This window comes from Nerophis lumbriciformis, linkage group LG32 (assembly GCF_033978685.3).
Source record: "Nerophis lumbriciformis linkage group LG32, RoL_Nlum_v2.1, whole genome shotgun sequence".
Taxonomy (NCBI): domain Eukaryota; kingdom Metazoa; phylum Chordata; class Actinopteri; order Syngnathiformes; family Syngnathidae; genus Nerophis; species Nerophis lumbriciformis.
In genome coordinates, this window is record NC_084579.2 from 13,588,331 (window position 1) to 13,612,345 (window position 24,015).

The 24,015-nt window shown below is 42.4% G+C and overlaps 1 protein-coding gene across 1 annotated transcript; it reads right to left on the bottom strand.

Annotated features, from left to right (window-relative positions):
- Positions 1–23,537, bottom strand: sapcd2 (suppressor APC domain containing 2). Its single transcript, XM_061926628.2, has 6 exons — positions 22,504–23,537; positions 10,936–11,069; positions 5,949–6,095; positions 5,761–5,862; positions 1,166–1,279; positions 1–1,087 (listed from the first exon to the last, which is right to left on the bottom strand). Exons 1-6 carry the CDS (start codon positions 23,282–23,284, stop codon positions 959–961), a joined length of 1,407 nt encoding a protein of 468 aa, XP_061782612.1. The 5' UTR covers positions 23,285–23,537; the 3' UTR covers positions 1–958.
- Between the last annotated feature and the right edge of the window lie 478 nt (positions 23,538–24,015).

A 24,015-nucleotide genomic window follows, 5' to 3' on the forward strand; every position in this document is an offset into this window, starting at 1 on the left:
TTGTTCACCCTGTTTGCTCATATTTATTGTTTGACATTTCATTCAAAGTACCTGTAATAGAAAGGAGACGGGGGAAGAGTTTCACTCACATGAAATACTTAAAGCAGCAATAAAACACAACATTCAACGCTATATAACTATGTTATATGCAGACTCCCCCCACCCTCGAGCAGTACCATACACTTCCTGTAAACACCTACAATCGATTATTATTTCTTTATACTGTCAGCCACGAACTAGTAATGTGTGGATGGCTACATGTTTGACGAGCTCTTCAGACGATCAATAGTCACATTTAGAACGAAAAATCCAAGAAGAGCTTTAGTTTCCGACACCATGTCGACTTTTCCCCACATGCAAACTTTCGAAACCTGTCTTGTCCAGCCTTCAGGTTCGCGTTGGCTTGATAGGCTAACTGACCTCCTCTCCCTTACCATCGTACGATAACATTGCAAAACTCATGTAAGGTCTTTTTAACACAAAGTAACATGCTGCTATATTATTTTTAAAAATCTTAGTATTTAAAATACAACACAAAGGGGAGAGGATTCACATGATAGGAAAGGAAATACTGTAAAAAGTTCTCTGTATATTCTGTGAGTTAGATGCAGGGATCAAACAAAAAGGTGTGGCCCTTTTTTTTTTTAGGTAATTTAACTGTAAAAATATGGCGTTTTATTCCATGAGAACCTCTTCCCCAAATTGTCCTTTAGCTTTTTTTTTTTTTTTTTTTTGCAAAAGTGGTAGTTTGAGCAGCAGGAAATCAAGAAAATTGAAGAGTTGGAGTGTCTCTGTGGCGACGTGCTTGTGTGCACTGGAGAGGTTATAAGTTGCAGTCAAAAGGTGTGTTTACGTGTCACAAAGGTGCATCGGCGCCAAAGGCTCAGTCGGGTAAACGAGGGGCGGCGACAAACGGCTTCAGTCTTACGAATGTTTGGCTCTGCATCTCCCGCGGGAGTCAGATGAAGGTGGAGTCCATGGTGCTGGTGTCCTGAACGCTGCGGGCGCGGGCCTCGAAAAGCTGCTTTATCAGGGCCGACTTCTCCTGCTCCAGCTGGGCGATGCGCTCGCTCTTGTCCGTCACCTCCTACGCAGAGCGGGTTGGGGGTTAAACACGCAACGAAATGCAAACGCAACAGTGCCGATGGCTTAGATTTTGCGAGACCTGCGTAAGGAGTCGGTTCTGGTCCTTCAGTCGCAGGATGGCTTGTGGGGGAGCTGGAACCGGAGGCTGCGAGCTTGTGGAGTGCGTCTGAGCACCGCTGGAGGGGAACGATGACTGACCAAACAAAGAAAAAGCATTCAAAGAAAATTAGATCCCGATGTTCTTTCCATTTTATGTCATCATTATCACATCGAGTAATACCTCAACTTATGAGCACATTATGTTCCATGATAGAGATGTCCGATAATGGCTTTTTTGCCGATATCCGATATTGTCCAACTCTTAATTACCAATTCCGATATCAACCGATACCGATATATACAGTCGTGGAATTATTATTATGCCTAATTTTGTTGTGATGACCCGCTGGATGCATTAAACAATGTAACAAGGTTTTCAAAATAAATCAATTCAAGTTATGGAAAAAAATGCCAACATGGCACTGCCATATTTATTATTGAAGTCACAAAGTGCATTATTTTTTTGAACATGCTTCAAAGCAGCAGCTTGGAATTTGGGACATGCTCTCCCTGAGAGAGCATGAGGAGGTTATTTATTATCACTGTTGGCGTTAAAGGCCTACTGAAATGCGATTTTCTTATTTAAACGGGGATAGCAGGTCCATTCTATGCGTCATACTTGATCATTTCGCGATATTGCCATATTTTTGCTGAAAGGATTTAGTAGAGAACATCAACGATAAAGTTTGCAACTTTTGGTCGCTGATAAAAAAGCCTTGCCTCTACCGGAAGTAGCAGACGAGTAGCGTGACGTCACAGGTTGTGGAGCTCCTCACATCCGCACATTGTTTACAATCATGGCCACCAGCAGCGAGAGCGATTCGGACCGAGAAAGCGACGATTTCCCCATTAATTTGAGCGAGGATGAAAGATTTGTGGATGAGGAAAGTGAGAGTGAAGGACTAGAGGGCAGTGGGAGCGATTCAGATAGGGAAGATGCTGTGAGAGGCGGGTGGGACCTGATATTCAGCTGGGAATGACTAAAACAGTAAATAAACAAGACATATATATACTCTATTAGCCACAACACAAGCAGGCTTATATTTAATATGCCACAAATTAATCCCGCATAACAAACACCTCCCCCCTCCCGTCCATATAACCCGCCAATACAACTCAAACACCTGCACAACACACTCAATCCCACAGCCCAAAGTACCGTTCACCTCCCCAAAGTTCATACAGCACATATATTTCCCCAAAGTCCCCAAAGTTACGTACGTGACATGCACATAGCGGCACGCACGTACGGGCAAGCGATCAAATGTTTGGAGGCCGCAGCTGCATGCGTACTCACGGTACCGCGTCTGCGCATCCAACTCAAAGTCCTCCTGGTAAGAGTCTCTGTTGTCCCAGTTCTTCACAGGCCAATGGTAAAGCTTGACTGTCATCTTCCGGGAATGTAAACAATGAAACACCGGCTGTGTTTGTGTTGCTGCAGTCGGCCGCAATACACCGCTTCCCACCTACAGCTTTCTTCTTTGCTGTCTCCATTGTTCATTGAACAAATTGCAAAAGATTCACCAACACAGATGTCCAGAATACTGTGGAATTTTGCGATGAAAACAGACGACTTAATAGCTGGCCACCATGCTGTCCCAAAATGTCCTCTACAATCCGTGACGTCACGTGCCGGCGTCATCATACCGAGACGTTTTCAGCAGGATATTTCGCGCGAAATTTAAAATTGCACTTTAGTAAGCTAACCCGGCCATATTGGCATGTGTTGCAATGTTAAGATTTCATCATTGATTTATAAACTATCAGACTGCGTGGTCGGTAGTAGTGGGTTTCAGTAGGCCTTTAACACACTTTTTGTGTCTTTTTACGCATTGAAATCAGAAAGGACGCTTTTGGAAGTCCCCGCGTGCCCAGGACGCACATTTTTTTTTTTTTACCGACCCTGCTTTCTCCGGGTCAAAACTCCGGTTTACTTGTTTTTTTATCGATTATCACTTTCCGCCGGTGTTTTGTTTTGTTTATATTTGCCGAGTCAAATTTCCTTCCTCGTTTATTGCGTTTTTATTGGTCGACTTCAAAGTAATGAACTTTCCGGTACAATTTCTTAAATTTTGATTCACCGTAAGTTTTATCAATTACAAATACCGAATTTCCGGTATTAGGACTGCCGCGTGTTATTGTTTTCGTCATGGCGAGCAATAAACTCTAGAAGCGAAGCATCAATGAAAAGTGGCTCCAGGAACCACTTTTCAGCAAATGGCTCACTTATGAAGCTGGAAAGAAGGGCTAATAAAAAGAACACCTTTACGACCGGGTGCACTGATTATCAAAGATCTAGCCTCATCAGGCACCAAGAAACATCATGTTACACCTTTCCTGCTTGTCGGCTCCCAGACCGTGGTCGAGGAGCGCGGGGGAGATGTTCCCTCCAGGGCCAATATATTGTCGGGAGTAACACCCTCCACTTTACCCGGCAGGGGGTCCCTACAGTTCCGCTCTTTGGTCGGAATGACAAGGCCGTCGATTTGTTACAACTCTTTATTTATGTTTTCAACAAGGCCAACCGAACATCCACCATGCTATTAACACTCCTGCACATGCTAGTGCTCCCTCTCCTAACTTGCCCAGTAACGTTTATTTGAGATATAAAAGGATAATGCATACATTTATCATTTGTTTTCAAACGGTTATAAAAAAAATTGGGACCCCAAAAATGTACTGTGGTACCCCATTTTATGACTTGATTGGGTCCCTAGGACCCCATTTTGAAAATTCCTAGCGCCAACACAGATTATACAGTATAGTGCATAGATGTTAAACTCAAGGCCTGGGGGCCAGATATGGCCCGTGTGAAAGCCTGCAAAAAATGCTTTTATTCCTTCAACTTTGACGGAAAATAATGCATATCTTTTAAACTTTACTATTATCTGATCATGCCAAATATTATATTACGAAATACTGTAATACAAAAATATGTTTGCGAAGATAAAGATAAATAGTTAAATATCTGTTTGTCACCTGCACTTATGAATTTAAAGCAATCTATCAATTTGTACATAAAAAAATCTAATAATCAAATGCATTGGCAATTGTGTAATATCATGAGGTGGTCATACATTTATATTAGATTAAAGGGGAACATTATCACAATTTCAGAAGGGTTAAAACCATTAAAAATCATTTCCCAGTTGCTTATTATATTTTTCGAAGTTTTTTTCAAAATTGTACCCATCACGCAATATCCCTAAAAAAAGCTTCAAAGTGCCTGATTTTAACCATCGTTATAAACACCCGTCCATTTTCCTGTGACGTCACATAGTGAAGCCAACACAAACAAACATGGCGGAAAGAACAGCAAGCTATAGCGACATTAGCTCGGATTCAGACTCGGATTTCAGCGGCTTAAGCGATTCAACAGATTACGAATGTATTGAAACGGATGGTTGTAGTGTGGAGGCAGGTAGCGAAAACGAAATGGAAGAAGAAACTGAAGCTATTGAGCCATATCGGTTTGAACCGTATGCAAGCGAAACCGACGAAAACGACACGACAGCCAGCGACACGGGAGAAAGCGAGGACGAATTCGGCGATCGCCTTCTAACCAACGATTGGTATGTGTTTGTTTGGCATTAAAGGAAACTAACAACTATGAACTAGGTTTACAGCATATGAAATACATTTGGCAGCAACATGCACTTTAAGAGTGCAGACAGCCCAATTTTCATCAATTAATATATTCTGTAGACATACCCTCATGTCAGTAGGCCAGGGAAGCTAGGGTCGATATTCTTCTCTTGATGATCTTCGGGACGGTGTGAGCCAAGACATCCAGGGGGGTTTAGCTCGCTCGTCTGCGGGAACAAACTGCCGCCATTGCTTGCCGTGCTACCGAGGTCCTTTGTCCCTGAATTGCTCACACACTCCGGCAGATTCAATGGGGGTCTGGCGGCAGATTTCTTTGACTTTATCGTTGGAAATGTATCTGCTTTGAGTGTCGCAGGATATCCACACATTCTTGCCATCTCTGTCGTAGCATAGCTTTCGTCGGTAAAGTGTGCGGAACAAACGTCCAATTTCTTGCCACTTTCGCATCTTTGGGCCACTGGTGCAACTTGAATCCGTCCCTGTTCGTGTTGTTACACCCTCCGACAACACACCGACGAGGCATGATGTCTCCAAGGTACGGAAAACAGTCGAAAAAACGGAAAATAACAGAGCTGATTTGACTCGGTGTTTGAGAAAATGGCGGATTGCTTCCCTATGTGACGTCAAGTTGTGACGTCATCGCTCCGAGAGCGAATATTAGAAATGCGTTTAATTCGCCAAAATTCACCCATTTAGAGTTCGGAAATCGGTTAAAAAAATATATGGTCTTTTTTCTGCAACATCAAGGTATATATTGACGCTTACATAGGTCTGGTGATAATGTTACCCTTTAAATTATATCAGATGAATCATAACTTAATTTCAATTAATCATGATTAATAACAGGTTATTACCCGCATGCTTAATTTAAATTATTTTTTAAAAAGCGTCCCTCTGAAAGCAGTCATTACTGCGATGTGGCCCTCAATAAAAACGAGTTTAAAACGCATGTAGTAAGTTCAATCTCACCATTCCAGTGCAGCAAATGAGGTCATTGAGGCAGCGGTTGACTTCTTGTAGTTTGGGAATGAGAACGTTGATACGACTTTGGTTGGCTTCAGTGAAAAAGTCCTAAAAATAGATAACAAGGTGGATATAGTGGAACGTTCAATTCTGCACTACTCGTACACTAATACTGAGTTATGCTCTTTTCCCACCGTGCACTGGGAATTCTGTCCAACCTGCCGCTGTCTCTCCGTGACATTGTGGATCTGGCCCTGGTACCAGTCCCGGGCCCGCTCCACCACCTCCAGGCCCGCCAGCAGGGAGTCTTTCTCCTGCTCCAGCTCTTTCATTTGCTTCAGCTGCGCGGCATAAAAGGAAAGAGGACAAAATGTTTAGCAAACAGTCTAAAAGCGGATTTGAAAAACAGACTACAAGGTCAGAGTTGCAAGGGGGCATCTCGCATCTCTTTTTTGTGCCGGCACGGACAAAAACGCCCGAGAGTCCAATTGTGCTGGGACACACAGACAGGAGCCGGCGTCATGGTAACCGTGCAGCAAGCAAAGAATGGGGTAAACAGCCAACTCACTTCAACTGTGTGGCTCTGCAAAGAGTTGTGCTGACCAGGCTGTCCGTGCGTGCTCACAGTCCTGGCCTCATCGCTGGCATTCAACCACTTGATGTGTCATCCTTACATACACACACACACACAGCTGACTACATTCCCCTTTGCTGAGTGATGTTCTTTAGACAAGTGGAAGGTTTAACTGTGCTCGTGCCTAAATAAGGCAGTCATGGTGGGCGGAGTCAGGCTGTGTTCAAAAACAGAAGGCTGAAAGGTGATGGAAAAGTCAGCGCATGTCCATTGGTGTTGTAGCACCCCCCCAGCTGGGGCATGAATACACACACACACAATAACACCACAACTGTTTGCAACAATGTACAACATAACTTTTTTTAAACGCTAGCCTGCAAAAGCATGAAAGAGCTACAAGTGCAGGCCATAAATAAGCTCCAACACAAAGGGGGCGAAAGGATTAGAGAGAACATATTAGTCAGATGCTTTAAAAGTATCCAAATGACAAAACAACTTTTTGTTTTGCTTTTTCCAAATGAACGCATCCAAGATCCAGCCTGAAGTTGCTCCTTCAATCCTCAACTACTCACCCACAGGAAAAACTGCAGAGCCTTGCCGCTGTAGAGGCTGCTGCTGAGGGGGATGAAGACCGTCGTGTACGCGGCCCACACCGCCGTCCAAGCTGGTCGCCCAACCGACTCCTCTACGTCCACCTGGCCCCTGGGCCCGACCCGGCTCGCTATCATCGGGGCAGCCGCGGGCCTAGTCGGCCTCGGTGGGAGGGACGGAGGGGAAGGGGGAGGAGAGGAGGGACGGGGAGGGAGGGAAGAAGAGGAATAGGAGGAGGAGGAGTGGGAGGTGTGTCGGTCAGACTCTTAGAACGCTGAGGCCGAACGTGGCGCGAAAGAGAGGGATGAAGGCGATGACAAAAAAAGAGAGGAAGAAGATCGGACAGCTTTTAGTGAAGGTGAGTAAAATGGTAGAAGCAAAAGGGGGGGGGATACGGAGCAGAGGCGGGCGTGAGCTCCGAAAGGGGATGGTGGGAGGAGAAGAGGGTTGGAGGGGGATGGGCTAGCCAATAGAAAAGTATGTCAGGAAACTAAATATACTTATTTTTCTGTTCTATCCCGCTAGTTTCCGTTAGACGAAACACCATAACGTCAACAACTGCACTCAAACACACAAGAAAAAGTAAGCCAACTCCTCTGCCTCTAAACCGCGTCTAAATGTGCCACAACATGCACACGCCCCCCCAGCGTGTTGCGTGTGCTTTCACTTCACTGACAAACACACCACATGATGGCACTGTTGTTAACCCCAAACTTTGACTGCTCCATAAACCGGATTGACTTGGAATTTTCTAAACAGCATACATAAATAAATGATAAATGGGTTATACTTGTGGCAGCACGGTGACAGAGGGGTTAGTGCATCTGCCTCACAATACGAAGGTCCTGAGTAGTCTAGGGTTCAATCCCGGGCTCGGGATCTTTCTGTGTGGAGTTTGCATGTTCTCCCCGTGACTGCGTGGGTTCACTCCGGGTACTCCGGCTTCCTCCCACTTCCAAAGACATGCATGCACCTGGGGATAAGTTGATTGGCAACACTAAATTGGCCCTAGTGTGTGAATGTGAGTGTGAATGTTGTCTGTCTATCTGTGTTGGCCCTGCGATGAGGTGGCGACTTGTCCAGGGTGTACCCCGCCTTCCGCCCGATTGTAGCTGAGATAGAAAATGGATGGATGGATGGGTTATACTTGTATAGCACTTTTCTACCTTCAAGGTACTCAAAGCGCTTTTGACAGTATTTTACACATTCACACACTGATGGCGGGAGCTGCCATTCAAGGCGCTAACCAGCAGCCATCAGGAGCAAGGGGTGAAGTGTCTCGCCCAAGGACACAACGGACGTGACTAGGATGGTAGAAGGTGGGGATTGAACCAGAGTAACCAGCAACCCTCCGATTGCTGGCACGGCCACTCTACCAACTTCGCCACGCCGTCCCCAAAGCGTGCTACAAAACAATGTGTGTCACTTTGTGGAACTCAAGCGGGTTTAAATGGCGGCCCGGCGGTCATTTGCGGCTCGTAGCTCATTTTTGACACATTCTAAAGACAAAATAAACATCCCGGGTTAGAGCAATACACAAAATAAATAAAAAACTAGCCCAAATCCTACCAAAAAGGCCGAAAATATAGGTGTTCTGTCATGATAAACATACAGTACAGGCCAAAAGTTTGGACACACCTTCTTATTCAATGCGTTTTCTTTATTCTCATGACTATTTACATTGTAGGTTGTCACTGAAGGCGTCAAAACTATGAATGAACACATGTGGAGTTATGTACTTAACACAAAAAGGTGAAATAACTGAAAACATGTTTTATATTCTAATGTCTTCAAAATAGCCACCCTTTGATCTGATTACTGCTTTGCACACTCTTGGCATTCTCTCAAAGAGCTTCAAGAGGTAGTCACCTGAAATGGTTTTCACTTCACAGGTGTGCTTGATACTCATCGAGAGAATGCCAAGAGTGTGCAAAACAGAAGAAACTAGATTACAAAACTTGTTTTCAGTTATTTCACCTTGTTTTGTTAAGTACATAACTCCACATGTGTTCATTCATAGTGTTGATGACTTAAGTGACAATCTACAATGTAAATAGTCATGAAAATAAAGAAAACCATCGAATGAGAAGGTGTGTCCAAACTTAGCCTGTACTGTATGTACACATTTCTTGCAAGATATGGTAAGTTTTTGGGTGTGTGATAAAGCCCTCAAACATAATTTATTTGGCTGGAATAATAAGAAAATAAATATCTCAATATCTATCAGATATTAAACTAATTTGCTTTGTTAGCAATACCACAAAGCTAAAATATGGATGTTTTGTTCAACTTTGCTTGCTGGCTCCTCTTCTTGTTAGAAGATAGGGGTCCATCGTCCCTAAGAATGGTGTGCTCTGTAGTGACTGTACAAGCCAATACGAGCCTTGAGGTTTCTGCCGCATATGGGACAGATCAGACCAGGTGGTAATATACATTTTGGCATGACTCTTCTTTCCAGTCTCCTCCTCCCTTTTTCAAGTATCATAGATGTTCTTTTCTCCTCATACTTTGTCACTCCTTCACTAACTGCAGCTCTCCATGTTATTCTGTTTTGCTAAGTCTTCCCAGTATGTAGTATCTATTTCACATTGTTTCAATGTCTTCTTTAAGCAATCCTTGTAGCGTTTTCTCTGCCCACCAACATTTATTTTCCCTTCATTTAACTGACAGTACGACATCTGTTTTGCCAGTCTGTCATCATTCATCCGTACGACATGCCCTGTCCATCGTAGTTGGTATTTAACAATTGTACTCTCTACACTGGGAAGCGTGGCCTGTTCAAGTACACTGTGTTCAACTGGTGTAGCATTTATTTATTGACCTACATTGTATTGGTTTTAGTATCTTTAATGTACAAAATGTATCAAAGTGGCACCGCATCCTTTACTTGTTCTATATGCGGCCCTCGCTGGAAAAAGTTTGGACGCCTTTGGTGTAACAAAATTCGGCACACACCTTTATGGGACTGTCAAGGACAGGTCGGCAAAACGCGAACAACATTGATTAAATCCGGAAAAACATCTTCGTAATTTATTGGTCATAAGTAATTTAGCATTTAATAATGACAAAACTATAACAATATCTGTATTACATGTATGTTAGAATGTATTACGAAACATTTCGGCCACAATCTATAGGGAGCTTTACACTTACACAACAGAAAAGTGCCTCTATAGTTTGTTAAAACAAAAATACTGGGTGTACAATTATTAAGCAAGTGATATATTGATGATATAATAATTTTAATGCATATTTTCCCAAACTTCAAACTGTATAAACGTGAATACTACCTTGGATTTAAGCATATCTAGCATGATGTGTGTCATGGATTCATGGTTACCATGAATTGATTTACGTGGACTTAAACAAGTTGAAAAACTTATTCGGGTGTTACCATTTAGCGGTCAATTGTACGGAATATGTACTGTACTGTGCAATCTACTAATAAAAGTTTCAATCAATCAATCAATGGAGGATGTGGATCTATATCAAAATGTTTAGGCAGATTTAAGGCTGCAACAACTAATCGATTAAATCGATTAAAATCGATTATAAAAATAGTTGGCGATTAATTTAGTCATCGATTCATTGGATCTATGCTATGCACATGCGCAGAGGCAATTTATAATATATATATTTTTTCTTTTTTTTTTTTTTTCTTAATAAACCTTTACTTATAAACTGCAACATGTACAAACAGCTGAGAAACAATAATCACAATAAGTATGGTGCCAGTATGCTGTTTTTTTTTTTCCAAATAAAATACTAGAAAGGATATAAATGTAGTTTGTCTCTTTTATCCGATTATTAATCGATTAATCGAAGTAATAATCGACAGATTAATCGATTATCAAATTAATCGTTAGTTGCAGCCCGAGGCAGATTCTTTTTCTCAGGGAAAATGAGCTCCATAAAGAGATTTGATGCACTCTGTGGAGTCAGAAATGTTGAATTAAACTCTATACGTGACATTCAAATGAAGAAAGAGACGGATATTGCAGGAATTGCACACCCACCATTTCATAATCCACTCCGTTGGATATGGTGTGCCGCCTTTGCTCGTCCCGGGTGCGCCCGTGTCGCCTGGGGCCTCCCGTGAATCCGGTCGCCGACTCGCTCTGGGATCTGGGCAAATTCGGTTTGGTGACGCCTGGGACAAACAAGAGAAGTAAAGTTGCTATTAACTGTCCCTGGTACTTTTGCAGAGGCAATGAAACACGGTTGGTTTCAGTGTTCACCACATGAGGGAGCTATTTACTTTGAAACCACAGATGGAGCTGAAAACATTCCTGCATTTTTGAAATACATAGCTGACTAAAGAGGCTTAAATAAAAACTCAGCACTTTTAAAATCGGTTTGACCTGACACACCCAGTACAAGTCCAGCAGAACAAACAACTCAATTATATTTATATGGTTTGGTTTGATCATATTTGACATAGTTACACCTGCGCAAGTCAACATGAAACAGATTCGTAGGGAAGAATAGCTTCTTAAAGGCTACCCTACCGTTTTCTAAAAGGAAATACGATTGTGTACTAAGAGACTACCGTATTTTTCTGACTATAAGTCGCAGTTTTTTTTCATAGTTTGGCCGGGCTCCAGTGCAACTTATATATGTTTTTTTCCTTCTTTATTATGCATTTTCGGCAGGTGCGACTTATACTCCGGTGCGACTTATATTATTAACTTAATATATAATAAATAATGGCTAGATAATAAATAAATATCAATTATTGCGGTTTTCAGCTTTCTTCTTCTTCCATTTACTTTAAAAACACAATATGCATGCACTGTCTCTTAAACTCCCTCATATTAGTTCATTGCTCGAGTCCCTTACTCAATTTAAACTTTTTATTCTTGTGATGGGACATCAATGTTTTGAATTTAATCTTGGAGACTAGAGATGTGGCAATCAATTGCCCACTGATCAGTATTGGAGGAGTTTTGTGAGAAAGTATGTGATCGCCATTGCTAATTAATGCCTTTTAAAGCAGATCCCGTTGCTGACAGTGCATTCATTTGTAGTCCCAGGCTGACAAGCGGCCAGCAGCTATTTATGCGCCTCCATACACACCTATGCAAATAATAATCAACTCCGTTACAGCAAATAAACTGCATTTCTTAGAATCTTAAGTATCATTATCAGTGGAGGACGAGGCTAAACATGTTACACACCGACAGCAAGCCAGGAGCAGGCATTCTACTAGCTAAGCCAACCGCTAAACCAGCTTGAAACAACACCAAGAAATAAGTTTAAGAAGTGTAGAAGGGATGACGTTGCAGCAGAAAGCAAGCAGCTATCAACAGGAAATTAGGGATAGGCGATTTATCGAGTTTGTAAGATATATCGATATATTTTTTACGTATAAGAACATCCATGAATGGTTGGTTGTTTACTATGATGAGTCATGATTGGTTAGGAACAGGCCAATCAGAGACAAGATCGGGTGGGTCATCTAACCAGGAAGGGTAATCACAAAGTGCCTGCCTGCAAATGTATCTTTTTTAATCTGAGTTAAATATATGTTGTATTATTTGCACAGCTATGTTATTTATTCTATGTAGAAATAATATTTTTCTATTGTATTTATGTTATGTAATTCTGTACTACTTAAACAGTTAATTTTCTGTGCGGTTAATATCCATCTTGATTAACTGGGTTAATAAAAGTGCCACTGACTGTTTACAGTACAGATGTCATTCACTTCAATTTCACTGAATATCGCTCAAAAATTAATATCTTTATATGCATACTTTCACCGAAAAATATATTGAGATATATATTGAAAATCGAGTTTAAGTAAAAATATATTGAGATATACTTTTTCGTCCATACCGCCCAGCCCTACAAGAAATTAACAGATAAATCAAAGTCTAGAGCAGGGGTCGGGAACCTTTTTGGCCGAGAGAGCCATGAAAGCCAAATATTTTAAAATGTATTTCCGTGAGAGCCATATAATGTTTTTTAACACTGAATACAACTAAATGCGTGCATTTTTAAGTAAGACCAACATTTTTACAGTATAATAAGTCTCAGAATAACATTGTTATTCTGAAGCTACTAACCATCCATCCATCCATTTTGTACCGCTTGTCCCGTTCAATAACAAGTAAAATACTTCTTACCATTAATGCGACTTCTCGAACAGATGGGGTAGAAAACGGATGGATGGATTAAAATGCATCAGAATGTTTTATATTTTGAACGTTATTTTTAACTCTGTGATTACCAGCGGAATTATTCATTACTTATCGTGTTAAACAATGTCAGCTAAGATTTATCTGAGAGCCAGATGCAGTCATCAAAAGAGCCACATCTGGCTCGAGAGCCATAGGTTCCCTACCCCTGGTCTAGAGGGAGAATAATATAACAATTAACTGTTGGCGTGTCAGCATTTTCACAGTCAGTGCACAACATGTAAGACTAATTCCTAAATTGGTGGTGTCAATACCAAGGGTAGTATTAGTATATGATTGATACTAGAGTGATTAAGTTGACATTTTTATTTTCTAAAGTCATTTTTTGCTTTTGGTAATGTTTACAAACTTAGAGAATAATTCCCTGAACACAGGAGGACTTTTAGGGGGAAAAAACTAATGATTTAAAAGAGTACAAGAAAATTGTTGCGTTTGTTTAGTTATAGTTTACTGTTGGCTTTGTTTTGATCAAACAATTGTATGTAATAAAAGAGAATGAGGAACTAGTTTAAATTGTCATTGATATTGTTAAATTGAAGCATTCACCATGAATAGAAAGATGTACAGTAAACACATGTGATCTGTATTGCAATCGGCCAGTCTCACTCATGCATGATCGGGACATCCTTAGTTTGTAGGCATTTGTCCTCTCCTGTGTAAAATAATTGTTGTGTACAGCACCAGACGGAAAATACTTTTTTCACGAATTGTGTAACCCTAATAGCCAGCGTTACATATTACCTGAACCGCCTTTTTGTTATTATTTCCTAACATCCCTCCGCACTCAGTTTGTTCAACTCCGTTCATTCAAATCCCCTCCGTCTCCCGTTTCCTCTGGTGTGCCCCAGGGCTCTGTTCTTGGTCCTCTGCTTTTTATCATCTACATTCTTCCCCTTGGCAATATTTTCCGTAAATTTCAAATACATTGTCACGGTTATGCGGATGACACCCAGCTCTACATCTCAACCAAACCAACTGCTTCTCTTCTTCCCTTACAGACTGCCTCAGTGAACTCAAACTGTGGTTCTCATCCAATTTCTTCCAACTCAATAGTAATAAAACCGAAATCTTACTTGTAGGTACAAAAAACATTCTAGCCAAAACCAACAGCTTGTCCGTTACTCTCAGCAATACCTCCGTCTCACCCTCCTCCCAAGTTAAGAGTCTGGATGTCATCCACGACAGCACAGTCTCTTTTCAAGCTCACATAAACAACATTACCCGGTCTGCTTACTTTCATCTACGCAACATTAATCGACTTCGCCCATCCCTAACCCCACATACTGCTGCCATACTGGTCCATAGCCTTGTCACCTCTCGCCTGGACTACTGGAACTCACTCCTGTTTGGTCTCCATCACAAGTCACTTCACAAACTTCAGCTTCTCCAGAACTCTGCAGCCCGGATAATCACCAGAACCCCTTGAATGCAGCCCAACACCCCTGTTCTGCAAGAACTCCATTGGCTACCCATCACACACCGTATCCAATTTAAAATAATTCTCCTCACTTTCAAAGCTATCCATGAGCTTTCTCCGTCATATCTCGCCAACCTACTCAGTGCCCTAGTGGTTAGAGTGTCCGCTCTGCGATCGGTAGGTTGTGAGTTCAAACCCCCGCCGAGTCATACCAAAGACTATAAAAATGGGACCCATTACCTCCCTGCTTGGCACTCAGCATCAAGGGTTGCAATTGGGGGTTAAATCACCAAAATGCTTCCCGGGCGCGGCCACTGCTGCTGCTCACTGCTCTCCTCACCTCCCAGGGGGTGAACGAGGATGATGGGTCAAATGCAGTGGACAAATTTCGACAATCATAGGTACTTTACCTTTGACCTGCTCCATGTCGCCACGTCCTCACGTTCCCTAAGATCCTCTTCAACCATCCATCTCATAGAAACTGTCCACCATGGGGGCCCGAGCTTAAAGCCGCTCAGCCCCTCATCTTTGGAACTCATTACCACCAGACCTTTATAATATAGACTCAATATCCCTCTTTAAATCAAAACTCAAAACACACCTATTCCTGACTGCTTATTCACTGTAAATCTTATCGATCTTTATTGTTGTTGTTTTTATCCAATTGATTTTATTGTTTTGATTTTGTACGGTGTCCTTGACTGCCCAGAAAGGCGCCTTATAAGTAAAATGTATTATAATTATTATAATTCTAATGTTTTTTATAAATTAGCAGATTAGTGCTTTTACCAGGGGTGTCAAACATACAGCCCGAGGGCCGGATCAGGCCCACGAACAGGTTTTATCCGGCCCGCGGGATGAGTTTGCTAAGTCTAAAAATGTACCTGAAATTTTTGAATGAAAGAAACAGCTGTTCTAAATGTGTCCACTGGATGTCGCAATAGCAATTATTTGTATCTTTTTAGATGATGCTACATATGTACAAAAAAAATAAACATGTGATGTTAGTACATCAGTCGAGGAAAATTATCAAACTTCATAAATAACATACTGTAATTTATCTTGATAGGTTGAAAATTAACCAGTGTTTCTGACTCATTTATTCAGAAAATAGAAATAACGACAAATAAAGATAGAATACTATTAACCACAACATGTAAGTGTAAAAAAAAACAAAAAAAACCCATTATGATTTGTTAGGGGTGTAACGGTACTTGTATTTGTATTGAACCGTTTCGGTTCGGTTCAGAGGTGTACCGAACGAGTTTCCACACGGACATATTAAGTAGCGTACCACACGTTGTGTAAACAATGCACACCGAGGCACAACACACGGCATGCTAGCAACGACCGAGCTACTGCAACATGTAAAAGCCAGAGCTGGAAGACGCTCCTGCCTCGTTAAGCCGACATTGTTCAGCAGCAGCAGGTATGCTTCTGACAACACGTCAAACATGTTAACCCATTTGAAGCGTCACCACCGCATTCAAGCAGCCTCTCCTCGGCGAGTCAGGCAGGGCAAAAGCAATAACAAATGTTTTTTATAGCAGCAGATTTAAGACCATATTGCATTAAAAACTACATTTTGACCCACTTCTATGGTGGAAGAACAATGAGCCCATATATCCTCTTACTGCCAAGTTAGCCAGGCTAGGGGGGAAAAGAAAAGTTAAACTGAGGCTGAGTTGACTTGAAACTGTTTAATGTTGCCCTTTTTATCGGTTGGGAACATCTCTGCGCTGCTGACCCGTCTCCGCTCGGGATGGTTTCCTGCTGACCCCACTGTGGACTGGACTCTTACTGTTATGCTGGATCCACTATGGACTGAACTCTCACAATATTATGTTAGACCCACTCGACATCCATTGCATTCGGTCTCCCTAGAGGGGTGGGGGGTTACCCACATATGCGGTCCTCTCCAAGGTTTCTCATAGTCATTCACATCGACGTCCCACTGGGGTGAGTTTTTCCTTGCCCTTATGTGGGCTATACCGAGGATGTCGTTGTGGCTTGTGCAGCCCTTTGAGACACTTGTGATTTAGGGCTATATAAATAAACATTGATTGATTGATTGATTGATTTTTATATGTAGAAGAAAAGTTTTGTCATTTTATTTAATCTGAGCAACAACTTGAGGGAGTTTAATGTTGATTAACGTGGACCCCGACTTAAACAAGTTGAAAAACTTATTGGGGTGTTACCATTTAGTGATCAATTGTACGGAATATGTACTGTACTGTGCAATCTACTAATAAAAGTCTCAATCAATCAATCAAAAAAAGCACTTTAAATGTAGAAAGATTTTGTTAAGAAACCATTCTGAGCCTTATCTTATTTAGTTTTTATTTTATATATGTTGACCACATTAACCCTGGCAATGGACCCGGTGTGTATATGTATGTTATGCCATTGTTTACAAATTTGGTAAATAAATAACCAAAAAATTTATATTTTGTTGTTTTCTTACTGTACCGAAAATGAACCGAACCGTGACCTCTAAATCGAGGTATGTACCGAACTGAAATTTTTGTGTACCGTTACACCCCTATGATTTGTACATTTTCAGAATTATCGGTCCTGCTAAACACCGACATTTATTTAATAATACCACCTTAACATTTGACAATCAAACAATTACACAAGGCGAATTAGTAAAGAATCTGGGTATCATCTTCGACCCAACTCTCTCGTTTGAATCACACATTAAGAGTGTTACTAAAACGGCCTTCTTTCATCTCCGTAATATCGCTAAAATCCGTTCTATTTTATCCACTAGCGACGCTGAGATCATTATCCATGAGTTCGTTACGTCTCGTCTCGACTACTGTAACGTATTATTTTCGGGTCTCCCTATGTCTAGCATTAAAAGATTACAGTTGGTACAAAATGCGGCTGCTAGACTTTTGACAAGAACAAGAAAGTTTGATCATATTACGCCTATACTGGCTCACCTGCACTGGCTTCCTGTGCACTTAAGATGTGACTTTAAGGTTTTACTACTTACGTATAAAATACTACACGGTCTAGCTCCGTCCTATCTTGTCGATTGTATTGTACCATATGTCCCGGCAAGAAATCTGCGTTCAAAGAACTCCGGCTTATTAGTGATTCCCAGAGCCCAAAAAAAGTCTGCGGGCTATAGAGCGTTTTCTATTCGGGCTCCAGTACTATGGAATGCCCTCCCGGTAACAGTTAGAGATGCTAGCTCAGTAGAAGCATTTAAGTCCCATCTTAAAACTCATTTGTATACTCTAGCCTTTAAATAGACCCCCCTTTTAGACCAGTTGATCTGCCGTTTATTTTATTTTCTCCTCTGCTCCCCTCTTCCTTGTGGAGGGGGTGGGGCACAGGTCCGGTGGCCATGGATGAAGTGCTGGCTGTCCAGAGTCGGGACCCGGGTGGACCGCTCGCCTGTGCATCGGCTGGGAACATCTCTGCGCTGCTGACCCGTCTACGCTCGGGATGGTTTCCTGCTGGCCCCACTATGGACTGGACTCTTACTATTATGTTGGATCCACTATGGACTGGACTCTCACAATATTATGTCAGACCCACTCGACATCCATTGCATTCGGTCTCCCCTAGAGGGGGGGGGGTTACCCACATATGCGGTCCTCTCCAAGGTTTCTCATAGTCATTCACATCGACGTCCCACTGGGGTGAGTTTTTCCTTGCCCTTATGTGGGCTTTGTACCGAGGATGTCGTTGTGGCTTGTGCAGCCCTTTGAGACACTTGTGATTTAGGGCTATATAAAAAACATTGATTGATTGATTGATTGAGAATGTGCTTGTTCTATTTTTAAACAAAGATCTGAAGTTGTCTTTATTTTTAAGTTATCGTGCCGTGATTTTATCAGTCCGGCACACTTGGTAGTAGATTATTCTCCATGTGGCCCCCGATCTAAAATTAATTTGACTTATACAGTAATTGTCATTATAAAACTGTAATCTTGTTCTTGCAGGCACATATTTTTTAATTTTCTACATTTACTTAATCATGGATGATGATGATGTGTTGCCACTTTGTCCAAGAGAAAGTGAATTCCTTGCCATGATTTAGCGAGGTCTGCCCTGCGTGCTGTAATCTGCACTAATCCAACCGGAGTTTGGCTGCATGTGAGAGATTACAGCCGTGGACAACTGGCGCTCTTGTCTGCCCGCACTAAATAGCCAAAAGTATGACGACGGCCAACATATGTGATTTATGTCCACTGGAAGCCTAAACTCAGTAACAGGGTGACCTCCCGGGTAGTAGCTGCGATGCAAAGCAAAAACATGACACAAACAAACCAAACTCAACCAATGTTTAATGCTGCGTGGGAAAAACTTGAACAACTTTTCAAAGAAGTGCAGTAAGCGTGAGCAAGTGAGCGTCACCCGCATAGCTTCAGGCAACGCAAGGCTGCCTGTGCAGAGATCAGACCTTAACTCAGAGAGACTCATCAGGACTTGAGTGTGCGTGACAGCGAGCGAGCGAGACACACAGCGCTGGAGCTCGCGCACAAGTGAGATAATGAGCTGTATAGCAAATATTGTCACACCGGGGAAGAATTGACCATCACAAGTCACGCAGTTGGAGGGTCACGGCAAGGATTTTTTCTCAGACGTGACCTATGACCTGACCTGGGTTTAACAGCGGCCATTACTCAGCCAGCCACATAAAGCTGAGGAGTAGCCTCATTTAAGTGTTGTAAAACAATAAGTCGTAAATGGAGACTTATTTTGAAAAAACGTCAATAATAAAAAGTGGAACCTTGCATTTTTTAAATACCCAATACAAATTAGGTGGGATATGCCTCCATATGTAGCCCTCAAGTGTCCTTTGCCTTTTTAAAGCCTTTCTATAAGATCTCATTGAAGTGTACCAATGATAGCAAGTCGAAAGAGTGATAACAAGCATAAAATCAGAAATGGAACTTAACAATAGCAACATGTGTCTATATCTTGGCTGCTCAGTACAATATGTCCAAAGTTAAATCACTTGACAATAATAAACATTAGGGTTTCGCAGTAGACAGCATAAATTATATAAATTTGGCCGACAATAAAGCTTTTACTACTATCAGAGTGTCCCGATTAGAGATGTCCGATAATGGCTTTTTTGTCGATATCCGATTTTGTCCAACTCTTAACTACCGATTCCGATACATACAGTCATGGAATTAACACATTATTAAATGCCTCATTTTGTTGTGATGCCCCGCTGGATGCATTAAACAATGTAACAAGGTTTTCAAAATAAATCAACTCAAGTTATGGAAAAAAATGCCAACATGGCACTGCCATATTTATTATTGAAGTCACAAAGTGCATTTTTTTTTTTAACATGCCTCAAAACAGCAGCTTGGAATTTGGGACATGAGGACGTTGAGGTGGGGGGGGGGGGGGGGGGGGGGTGGGGGGGGTTAGCGGGGGGTGTATATTGTAGCGTCCCGGAAGAGTTAGTGCTGCAAGGGGTTCTGGGTATTTGTTCTGTTGTGTTTATGTCGTGTTACGGTACGGATGTTCTCCCAAAATGTGTTTGTCATTCTTGTTTGGTGTGGGTTCACAGTGTGGCGCATATTTGTAAAAGTGTTAAACTTGTTTATACGGCCACCCTCAGTGTGACCTGTATGGCTGTTGACCAGGTATGCCTGGCATTCACTTGTGTGTGTGAAAAGCCGTAGATATTATGTGACTGGGCTGGCACGCAAAGGCAGTGCCTTTAAAGTTTATTGGCGCTCTGTACTTCTCCCTACGTCCGTGTACACAGCGGCGTTTTAAAAAGTCATACATTTTACTTTTTGAAACCGATACCGATAATTTTGAAACCGATAATTTCCGATATTACATTTTAAAGCATTCATCGGCCGATAATATAGGCAGTCCGATATTATCGGACATCTCTGGTCTCGATAATGCATGTTGATGACACATTCTCGCTGTGTCCTACAAATCTGACAGCAACAGACAAACGAACGCGCCCTCAACGCAATGTGGCGTCCTCGCGAGCGGCTGAAGTCCCTCCACAGTGCAGCTTCTAAATCACTAATCCTTGCCTCCATGGCGGCAGTTCAACTATGTTTCTTACAGGTATCATTCCGGGAGGACGAGGAATAGCTCAACGTAGGAAGATACGCTAACCGCTAATCACAAGCGAGAGCACTTGAATGTAAACAAAGGTGGGCGGTTTGATACAAATACTGTATCAACAGTAACGATACCAAGTGGTACAGTACCAGGTCAATACCACAGTGGTTAGATCGATAGTTTTAGGATAAAAACAATTATTTGTCTTTATTGTTTACAATCTAAGGAAATAAGTGCCTGGACAACCTAAATGATTGATATCAGAGCCAATACTGAGACATCAGTTTTTATCGCCCTGGTCCACGATTACTTCAAAATTTATATGGTTATGAGCAAAAAATAAATATAATACAATCGCTATTTTGGGACCTGCGACGAGGTGGCGACTTGTCCAGGGTGTACACCGCCTTCCGCCCGATTGTAGCTGAGATAGGCTCCAGCGCCCCCCGCGACCCCAAAGGGAATAAGCGGTAGAAAATGGATGGATGGATATTTTTGGGACTTCCCTGCTCGTCTATGTACGTTTCTGTAGACACCTTGACTGTGTTTCCTCATGCTGCTTCTGCATTTCCTCAATATGCATGAGGAAAACTTCAAAAAGGAGAGGGCGCAAAATCGGCTTACCTTCTTTTTCTCCCGTTTTTGATCAACGTGTCTGCTCTTCTTTTTCCCATGATTCCCGAGATCGCATTTGAATTGAATCTTTTCATTTTTTTCCATCCCAACTCCGACAAAAACCCTTCCTCGAAGTCGGTATCATTGAAATGACGGCTGAAAACGACACTCCTCTCGCTTGGTCCGCCCAATTTAGGGCGAGTCATTTTGGCTGCAAAGGCCCATACTTTCCTCCCATTGCCATAATATGGAAATGTATGCAGGCTAATCCTTCTTTAGTTGTATTGCTACAACTTGCAAAAATGCATCTGGCAAACATATTTTCTAGTTCCTTCCAATTATGCGCGAAAACAAGGTCATTCAAGATGAATATGCTACCAAAACACATATGACGTAAATTGCCTCCGGTCTTCTGTAGGTGACCTCTGCACGCCTACATTTTGGAGCTAAAAGCTGGCTCTCCCGAATGTGCTGAAACTCGTTAGAAAACAAGCCTAACATTCCTACTGTTTCTTTTGAGGGGAATCTTACTTGTAGACATATTTTTTGGTCCAGAGCAATGAAATAAGTGCCAATGTTGTCAGCATTAGAGGGACCCTTTAATATGCTGATTAGTCAGTTTACGCCTTAGCACTTCTACAAATTGGTTTGGTTGTGTTTTCATTTATGCTTTCTTCGAGCCAAATCATTAGTTAAGATTAAATAAAAGAGTGACTTGTCCTATTTCAGAGACAGTAACTATCACCTGGTTCCAATTCCACCCCGTCCTGTTTGCCGTTTAGGTAAATAAACGTCCCAGCTCGGAATGTTCCAGAATGGTGACCGTGTGAGCCTGGAACAGATTATTTGAATTTACATTGGAGGCTATTGAGTGCGTACTTTGATTTTGTTTTGAGCTTGGATCAGTGCATCCAAATAAAAAGGTACCAAAGAATTTGAGTAAGCAAAGTTTGCAGTTAACTTAAAGTCAGTTTTGCATGATGATGATGATCAAATGGATCGCTCACAAGGAAAAACATTTCAGCACACAACTATTTTTGACACATTCTATTGTCATACACAGTTTTGCTTGTCCAGATTTGGACTTTAAGTGTTTTGGGCTGCCACTATATGCAGGACAGTGCAATATATAATTTTTTCGGCATATTAAAAAATGTAATCTATGAAAGTGAATCAAAAAGGTAATTGATGTTTTTACTGAAAATAACAATATGACATAAACATTGTATGGAAGGTAAGATATTATGAAGTTTCATTTCTTAAAAGTGTTAGATTGCACATACTTTGTCCCTGGAGTTGAGGTGATTCCAGGGCCAGAGACTCAATGGACCTGACCCGGCTCTGCTGGGGCTGTGATGCCTTGGAGACATGACCTGGCTCCACCCGGTAACATCCTCCACCGACACCGCCGCCGCCGCCCTCCAGAGCGGCAGGAATGCGCTCCAAGCTCCGCCCGGGCCTCTCGTACCCGGCACCGTACCTCGCCGGTCCACACGCCGGATAGCCACCTCCTTCCTCCGGCCTGGCCCGGCTCATCAACGAACGGTGAGGCTGGATGTTGGTCACATTGCTCGGCCCAAGCGGACGGACCTTGTTCTCCACCCTGGCCGCGACGCTGCATGCCGACAAGGGTGCAGGCTTCTGGGTCTGCTGAGGGTGCACGGCCGCCTGGGCTTTCAGGTGGTTCTCCGGGTTGAGCATGGAGTAGCGAAGCCCCGCTACAAAGCGTTCGAATGTTAGGCAGCCGTGCGGAGGGGTGACCCGGCGCAGGCAGATCAACACACCGCCGGGCAGCTCCCGGGTGTCCGCGCCCTGCCAGCGGCTCTCTATCTCGGATATGTGGACGTACCCTTTGCCGGCGTCATCCAGGATGTCAAACAGGGTCCTCAGGCTGTGCAGGAACGCTTTGGGGAGCCCATCTGTTGAATACTCCCCCTCTTTCGGTTGTCCATTCTTGAAGGCGTCCGCCTTTCCGTGGAAGCCGTCTTTTCTTGGCCCTACTCGGCCATAAATCACCGATGTTCCGTTCATTTTGCAGCCATGCTCCGCGGCTATCAAAGCCATACTATTGATTACTTCCGAGCTAGCCTAAACTACCAACCAGCTAACTTTTATGTTGCCAGTCACTAGCTAAAAACGGAATACAAAAAAACAAACCCTTACTTAATTTGAAAAAAACACATATTATTACATATAATACGTCATATTTTGGATTAAAATCATATTTTTAAAGCGTCGTGGCTCAGTCGCTAGTGAAACTCCCTCCGAACATTCCTGGTTCCTCCTCTGGATCCACTGTGGCAGCAGCACCGCCCTTCAAACCGCGCTCCGAGCTCGCTGATTGGACGAGACGCGCAAGAGCCGAGTGCTGATTGGTGGAGAGCTGAGGTAGAGTCCAGTTTGAGTTGTGCGCAGTGTGCTTTTGTTTATGACTCATACTGGGACGTTATTCATATCGGGGGCGTTCTCTATGGCAGTGGTTTTTGAACTTTTTCACCAAGTACCACCTCAGAAAAAACAATTACCACCATAATGACCAACATTAAAATACCGTAGCGTAGTAGGTCCAGGTATTCATTAAAAACAAAATAAACAGGTTTTATTTAACAATATAATATTTTTGGCCACAGTTTGAACAGTGACACTGTGTTTGAATATTCAATTAAGTGATTATTTGGCGTATCACTAGATCAGTGGTTCTCAACCTGGGTTCGATCGAACCCTAGGGGTTAGGTGAGTCGGTCTCAGGGGTTCAGCGGAATCAACTAATCAATCAATCAATGTTTATTTATATA

Bases quoted from the DNA above. Each gene is read 5' to 3' on its own strand.
- sapcd2 (XM_061926628.2), bottom strand. From the start codon at position 23,284: ATGGCTTTGATAGCCGCGGAGCATGGCTGCAAAATGAACGGAACATCG. The intron at 5,863-5,948 runs GTGGGAAAAGAG...ATCTATTTTTAG, and splicing joins GACAGAATTCCCAGTGCACG to GACTTTTTCACTGAAGCCAA. The intron at 1,088-1,165 runs GTCTCGCAAAAT...CGCTCTGCGTAG, and splicing joins AGAACCGACTCCTTACGCAG to GAGGTGACGGACAAGAGCGA.